Genomic DNA, 8,389 nt, shown 5'->3' with positions numbered 1-8,389 from the left:
CAATAAAGTTCTAAAAAAAAAAATAAAAAGGGGGCTGAGCTGTAAAAAGGCCTTTAGTGCCCATTTACACCTTTTTGTTTTCCATAAACGTGCGTCATGTTCATGTGCATTTTCACCCACATTGCCACACATCGCCCATTGATTTCAAACGCAGGAAAGTAGCTCACGTACCACATTTTCTCACCACGTGTTTGTGTGTGTGTGGGGGGACGCTAATTTTCTTGCATGCGTTTGGGGTGCCATTAACAAGTAACGGCACCCCAAGCTCGTTGCACGTTCCGTACGTCAATGCACACGCCTAGCGTCCACTCATGGAATGCAATGGCGTGAATGGGGACTGAAGGGAAAAAATTCTGAGGCTCTATTTGTGAAATGAGGGGCAGTCCGGGAGAGTTTACGATCAAGTCTCCATTCACACATGAACGGTACACGCTAAACATCAAAAACAAAGCATTGCAATGTGCATTGTTCAGACTATCGCGGCGTCTACACGGTAAGAAACCGCAAAATAGTCCCAAGTGCAATTTTATGGGCGGATTCCGCACGTTCTGGCTATAGTAATGGCTACAAACACGCAAAATCTGCGCATATGTTAACGTTTCTGCGTTTTTTTGCCGTGCGGAAAGCGGTACCGCTATGTGCGAATGGAGCCTTACCGTGTTTCCCTCGTTTGGCTCTAACGTTGTCCACACGCTGGCAGTACTTCATTTGAGAAAAAAATTGGGGGGGGGAAATTCTTCCATTTTCTGATGGCTGATCGGGTCAAATCGTCGATCAATTTCAACCACAGCGATGAAAAAAAAAATCGAAGGGGCGGGATGGAAAATGTTATGAATGGAAGTGACATGAAACATGCCACTAACATGTGAGCGCCATGCTGTGCAACGTTCTCCTGTGAGCCTGAATGAGGCGTGCCCAGGGGGTGTGTCCATGACGTCCTGGGCACACAAGTAGTTGGCTCAGTGACACTAGGCGTCATTGGAGGTCACCCATTTACTATCACACAGAGAGCTGCCACCTGTCAGTCTGGAAGGTTCCAGTGTTTGGAATGTGCCGCCTTTCCTACATAACATCGCAATCTCTTTCTCTCCCAGGTTCACCATGGAGAAGTTTGTGTTGCTGTTGGCCGTCCTCCCGTATGTGGCCCTAAAGTCCCTCTCCTACCCTCCGGCAGACTCGGAGCCCTCTCTAAGCTTTGCAGTGATCGGTGACTGGGGGGGTATACCCCTCCCTCCATACTTCACCAAGCAGGAGACATTGGTGGCAGACGAGCTGGGCAAAACCGTAGCCAAATGGGGAGCCGACTTCATCCTGTCCGTTGGAGACAACTTCTATTATGAGGGAGTGACCGATGTCGCAGACTTCAGGTTTAAGGTGAGAAGATGTGAGAGGTTGGGGGCAGGGGTGTCACTAGAGGGGTGCGGCCCGTACCCGGGTGACACCCAAATGACTGACAGTCATTTGGGTGTCACCCCCTCTGAAAAGTTGGGCACTCGGTCATGGACCGAGAGCCCGACTAGTGCACGAGAGAGGAGATGAACATTCCCTCCTCTCTCTGCCAGTGTCCATCACCAAGATGGCCGCCGGCAGGTATCACCAAGATGACCGCTCATGCGTGTGACATCATCGCGAACGTGCGGGATGGCGGGGTGTCTGCCGGTACCCACTCCGGGTGACACCTGGCCTCAGGATGCTCCTGGTTGGGGGGTTGTCTTGTTACGTTGAGGACATTGATGAAAACTGTGTGGCCCGACCAGCCAATGGCAGGTTTTTGTTTTAGCCTTTTAAACCGCACAAATCCAAACACGTCCCCATGGTTGGCTTCTATGAGCAAATTCCATTTGTTCTACTTCTTCCTTCTTTTATAGCATTGCAATTTCCAGTTTCCTATAAAGACCAAACTTCAACCCTCCAGCTGTGGGGGGAACTACAAGTCCCATGAGGCATTGCAAAACTCTGACAGCCACAAACAGGACTCCCAGAGACAGATGCATGATGGGATTTGTAGTTTCACCACAGCTGGAGTGCGGTTGCCTGCCCCTAATATAAGGCCGTGCCTAACCTACTTTGAACAGGAAGAAAAGATAAGATATAGTCAAGGGGTAGGCAACGTGGGCACTACAAGTCCCATGAGGCATTGCAAAACTGACAGCCACAGGCATGATTCTCAGAGGCAAAGGCATGACGGGATTGGTACTTTCACTACAGCTGGAGTGCTGAGGTTTGGCTGCCCCTGTTAAATAAATCATTCCTAATCGGCTGGTCAACTCTTCCTCCTCCTTCCACATACAACCGATGGATCTTCCTCCTCCTTCCACATACAACTGATGGATCTCCCTCCTCCTTCCACATACAACCGATGGATCTCCCTCCTCCTTCCACATACAACCGATGGATCTTCCTCCTCCTTCCATATACAACCGATGGATCTTCCTCCTCCTTCCACATACAACCGATGGATCTTCCTACTTCCATATACAACCGATGGATCTTCCTCCTCCTTCCACATACAACTGATGGATCTTCCTACTTCCATATACAACCGATGGATCTTCCTCCTCCTTCCACATACAACTGATGGATCTTCCTACTTCCATATACAACCGATGGATCTTCCTCCCTCATCTTGTCACTTTCTTGTAGATCTGGTATCATTGAGAGTGAGACTGCCCATGTGTACGTATCTTGTGCATGTGGACAGAATGAAAACACTTTTTCTCCAGAATCCAGTATTGTCCTTTCCCTGACAGACGTGTCTTAGTAATGTGTCAGCAGAAGGTGCCGCGTGATCCACAACCATCCGCGGCTCCGTATTTGACTTCTGCCGCGGTGTAAGTGGGTTCCGTACCAAGCCATTGTACTGTTTTGTCCAGTGTGGTTCTTGACGCCCTTCCATGTTCTGTTTTACAGACAACATTTGAGTCGGTGTTTGATGCCGAGTCCCTAAGCCACGTCCCCTGGTATGTTATCGCTGGAAACCACGACCACAACGGGAACATCACGGCTCAGATGGCCTACTCCAATGTATCTTCCCGATGGTAAGGCCCACTTCTTTAGGTGGAGGGCTGGCGTATGGTAGAGATGTAAGGACGGGGTGATTGTAGACTTGGGTACGGGTTTATCTTCTTACAGTTGTCCTTCTGAGCCCCCGTGTAGTAACAATGAGTCCCTCTATCCGGACCTTCTTTCTTGTACAAGGATGAACAGATGTAGATTTAGAGTGTGTGCAGCGCTATCTGGTGGTGAAGTCTGGTATCACAGGCTCATATTGTCAATCATCACATTGTTTTGCCTGATGAAGGGACCGCATGGGGTTGCAAAACGTTGTGACTTCTTGTGATACCATGTTGATCTAACAATAGTAATGGACGGTTTACTCATTTGGACTTTAGTGTGCTGGTGACCTCATTGCTCCTAGTGCTGAAAAGAGAGCACCAAGTGTTCTATGAAGGACTCGCCAACACCCATTGTGCAGAAGATGCATTCATTTATTGACCCTCTTCACTCCTTCAGTCACCCCCCCCCCCCCCACACCCTTAAAATAAAGAGATTGAGTGTTTTTGTTTTTTTTGTTTTTCTGCTCTCCATTCAGGAGATTCCCAGCCTTGTACTACGACCTGTCCTTCAAGATTCCAGCCACCAACGCGTCGGTGCGTCTCATTCTGCTGGACACCATAGTTTTGTGCGGCAACTCCGACGACTTCCACAGAGAGCAACCGTTAGGTGCCGCCAACCCAAAGATGGCCGATGAACAACTAGTTTGGCTAACGGAGAAACTAAGGACTGCCAAGGAAGAGTACTTGCTGGTGGCGGGGCATTACCCGGTGTGGTCCATCGCCGAGCACGGCCCCACCTCCTGCCTTCTGGAGCATGTGGAGCCGCTGCTTAAGAAATACAGAGTGACGGCTTTTCTGAGCGGACACGACCACAACATGCAGGTGAGTGCAGTAAGGTGTGTGAAGAAGAAGACATTGGTCAAGACATGAGACTGTACAGGATCCCTACACATAGTCCTTGAAGCTTATTATAACACAAAAACAAAGCTGTGATGTATTTCAGCTTACCACTCCTTATATGTGGCGGTTGCATTTGTTTTTTTGTTTTTTTTATGCTTTTCCCTTTATATTCACCTAGTGATCAGGCCAGTAACACACTTCCTGTCTCAGGGTGGCTCCGTTCAATGGAGAAGCAATAGAACCACCCTTGGACAGCAGCATTGTCACCCTGTGGGGAGGGTAATGTGGTGGAAAACTCGGCTTCTGCAAGACTTCACCCTATACATACATAGCTGCCCTCCTAAAATATAATTCCTTCCTCCGTGCTGCCAAACAGACTTATTTTGTCACTCTCATTAACACACTCTCATCCAGACCTCGTCAACACTTTTCTACTTTTAACTCTCTACTATGTCCCCCACCGCCACCACCCACTAACTCATTCACTGCCCAGGACATTGCCATTCATATACAATTCGGGATCAGATCGCCACTGTGCAGTCACCTTCCCCTATTCATGTACCAGACCCTCCATCACACTTGTTACTTTCCTCTTTTGACCCTGTCATCACAGAACTTCTCTCTGACACCCCCCTTACCACTTGCCCCCTGGATCCCGTTCCCTCACTGCTACTTCGGTCACCGCCCTACTCTCCTACACTCTCTTACTCACATTTTCAATCTCTCACTTTCTACTGGCATCTTTGCCTCCCCACTAAACATGCCCTGGTCACCTCAATACCCAAAAAACCATCAATGGACCCTACCAACCTCAACATTCTCAGACCAATCACCTTACTGCCCTTCACCTCCAAACTCCTAGAACGCCTTATCTACAGCTGCCTGAGCCACCAGCTCGGTGATAGCCTTCTCATATTGGTGGCTGTCATCCCCCCACACCTGCTCCTCCTTACTACATCTCCCCGCGTCCCTGTGCCGATCGTGGATGTGGGCGGGCAGTGAATGTGAGGCGGGGAGGAGGTGCGGTGTGAAGAGCGTGGATGCGGGCAGGTCTGGCAGTGACGAGCATGAGGTGACTGTGCAGTCACCTTCCCCTATTCATGTACCAGACCCTCCAGGCCAACTGATCGGAAGCCGATTAATCGATTATTGAAAAAGTTGACAACTTTTTCAATAATCGATTATAATCGATTATGTCGATTAGTTGTTGCAGCCCTAGCTACAAGTGATCTGGGCGGCTGTATAGAAAACGAGCAGCAGAGCCCCTGCTAATACACCTTGTCCACCATGACCAAGAGCTCCCATGGTACTTTAGGGGGCTGATTTGTAACTCTGTAAAATCAATAGATAGTCACTGGCACGCCAATCTCATGCAAAGTCAATCCCTTTATTGACTAAAATAGTGTCACGTTAGTAGCGACGTTTCAGAACCAAGTGGTTCCTTCGAAGTGATTTGTAACTCTTTCGCCACTAGATGGAGCCGAGGAGCATAGGAGATTCCTATGCTCCTGAGCGCCATCTATTGGTGGTAGTTCCATATGACCTGCATTCGCCCATCTGTACGTTGAAAGGAAGATTTGTCAATTACCCTCTAGGTCAGGGGTGCCCATTAGGTAGATCGCAAAGCAAACACTGGTAGATCGCGATCAGCTCACTGACCTGAGCTCCCTCCCGCGGTGCTAGTGCGGCTGAATGTGTCAGACAATAAGTACTATCCTTGTCGCACTCCTTACCGATATGTCCCTTGTAGTGGGGGGGTGCTCGCAGTGACCACGGATGGCGCCGCGAATTTCAGCAAAAATGTAGAAATGTCACCAGCACACCAATCCTTTTAAGATAGCAAAAGCTTCATCATGCTAAAGCCTAATGAAGGGACCCTGCGCGGTCCCGAAAGCGCTTGTTTGGTCATATGACAAAAAACTTCAATAAATGAAGCTTTTGCTATCTTAAAAGGATTGGTGTGCTGGTGACATTTCTACATTTTTGAATGTGTCAGACGTCGCAGACGGGAAGGGGCGGGACACCTCTCCCTGTGTGCAACGTCGGCAGATAGAGATAGCAGATAGAAACAGGGGAGAGAGAAGAGACGGCCAAGAGAGAGGGTTTTTTTCTACATTTAGCTCTACTTTGCACAAGCAGGGCTAAATGTAGAATAGGAGAAATTACTTGTTTCTTTACAATAACTTGTAATTAGACTGCCGGTCTGTCCTCCCCGCGCCGTCCCCCTCGCTCCCCTGCACTTACCTCTCTCCATGCTGCGTCCTCCCGGCTCCGTCCTCGCCGCAGCCGTCTTCAGGATGGAGAGCGGTGAGCAGAGCGGCAGGGTTAAAAGTAACCCTGCCGCTCCTTGTAGACAGTGAGAGGGGTGAGCTGTGCTGTGCTCTTCCCCTCTCACCTGTCACAGGAGTTCCAGCACAGTACTGTACAACACCTCCTGTATTGGAGGTGACAGGTACAATAAAGAGAACCTGTCACCTCCAAATGCTATCACACAGTGACTTGTTATCTCCTGTGTGATAGCAATAAAGTTAGGTGAAAATAAATTGATAAAAAAATTAGATAAATTAGATAAATAAAAATAAGTAAAAAATAATAAGTAATAATAATAATTACATAAAAAAGTAAAGTAATATATAAAGTAAAAAATAGTAAGAAAAATATAAAAAAAGAAAACAATTATAAATAAAAAATAAGATTAAAAAATTATAAAAAAAAAAGTAAAAGATGACAAGATAAATAAAAATGTAAAAAGTAAAAAAAATTAAAAAGTGATAAAGTAAAAAGAAAGAAACAAAAAAAAACTGGCAATCTCTCTTTTCCGGGGGGGGCATTGCCGAACCCGGCCTTGGGGCGTCAGGGAGGGTAAATCCGGTCCTGTGGGCACCCCTGCTCTAGGTCATGTTTTTTTTAAACCAGACATCAGGCCACATAATCTGCATCATCTTTGCTTTGTGGGTGCCGACATCAGTCCTGTTTATCTTCACGTTGATCACACTGTGCCTCTGCTTCGGGATTAGGTCAGATGACCAGGAACACGGGATCTTCTTGTCAAGATGGACAAGTCAATTTAAGGGGAATTTGGTTCTGCTACCTACTCTACTTGAGGTCCAAGAATTGTTGTCTTTTATAGAAGATCACCAAAACTCTTTCACCATCTCCATATTATTATTTTTTAGTATCTGCAGGATGATCACGGTATTGGATACGTGCTGAGCGGGGCTGGAAACTTCATGGAAAATTCCCGTAAGCACGAGGACGAGGTTCCCCAGGGCTACTTGCGGTTTTTCCAGGGCGAGGAAGACATTATGGGCGGCTTCGTCTACGTGAACCTTACGGCTAAAGAGATGAATATAACCTACATACAGTCTGGGGGCAAAAGTTCTTTCCATACCAAGCTCTTTCCTCGAGTGCTGTAATCCCAGCGGCCAAAGAGAATCCTCGTTTACACAGTTCTACTTGGATCACATGATTCTGGGCGTCTCCGTATCACGGCAGAGTGAGGTACTTGGAGTCCATTCCTTGAGATATTGCTCCAGTCTTCACTCCAGGAGATCACGGACTGTTTTAGCAAATTTAAGGGTGTGCCAAAAATATGAACGGATCACATGTTCTTAAGATTGTATGTGTCGGTCGATGTTTGTGTGTCGGTTTTACAGTTTTAAATTTAACAGGGCATTTTTAAATGGAGTGAAAAAAATCTGAGCAGGTGGAGACTTTGGGACCCATAGGTTGAACCCCCCTCTGTGGTTTAGGCGCAGTTCTGAGGAAAGAAATAGGCTTGCACTTTTATGGGGTCTTTTTTATACTCAATTCTCAGTGCCATCCATCCTACAAGTCTTTCTGAACATTCGTTCTGTGCGAATAGAGGCAAAAAAAAAGTTCTTCGATCATTTTCCAGGTTGAATGTAATGTAATACTTTTGACCTCTAGATGGAGCTGAGGAGCATAGGAAGTTTTTCTTAGCTCCTCATCTCCATCTAGTGGCCGTAGTTTGGTATTGCATACATTTGACCTGAACAGAAACTACATCTAAGAACTTTTGTTTTTGTGTCTACTTGCACAGAACAAATGTTCAGAAAGATTCATAAGGCGAAGGGCTCTGTGATTTGGTTATAAATAGACCCCTACGTGTAATCAATCCATGGCTATATCAGGGGTAGGCAACCCTGGGATTTACAAATCCCATCATGCTTCTGCCCTTGGGAGTCATCTCTGTGGCTATCAGTCTTCCAATGCCCCATGGGACTTGTAGTTACCCAACAGCTGGAGGTCTGAGGTTGCCCACCTCTATATCTTCTTCCTGTTAAAGTGTCATTCTAGGCCCTGTCCTATGTTAGGATAGGACCCCTTGTGTCTATATTACCATGGACATTAGGTTATTAGAACATTACATATCACTTACACTAATGTTCCGTGATGCGGAAGGAACAACA

At 47.0% G+C, this 8,389-nt stretch overlaps 1 protein-coding gene across 1 annotated transcript; it reads left to right on the top strand.

Moving 5' to 3' along the window:
* Nucleotides 1–458: 458 nt before the first annotated feature.
* ACP5 (acid phosphatase 5, tartrate resistant) lies at nucleotides 459–7,660 on the top strand. Its single transcript, XM_018574528.1, has 5 exons — nucleotides 459–493; nucleotides 1,095–1,374; nucleotides 2,911–3,038; nucleotides 3,593–3,938; nucleotides 7,133–7,660. Exons 1-5 carry the CDS (start codon nucleotides 459–461, stop codon nucleotides 7,370–7,372), a joined length of 1,029 nt encoding a protein of 342 aa, XP_018430030.1. The 3' UTR covers nucleotides 7,373–7,660.
* The last annotated feature ends 729 nt before the right edge of the window (nucleotides 7,661–8,389 follow it).

The sequence above is a fragment of the Nanorana parkeri genome, unplaced genomic scaffold (genome assembly GCF_000935625.1).
Source record: "Nanorana parkeri isolate BGI_ZX_2015 unplaced genomic scaffold, ASM93562v1 scaffold3022, whole genome shotgun sequence".
Taxonomy (NCBI): Eukaryota; Metazoa; Chordata; class Amphibia; order Anura; family Dicroglossidae; genus Nanorana; species Nanorana parkeri.
Note: the sequence above shows the minus strand (reverse complement) of the source record. Positions and strands in the feature narration are given on the sequence as shown.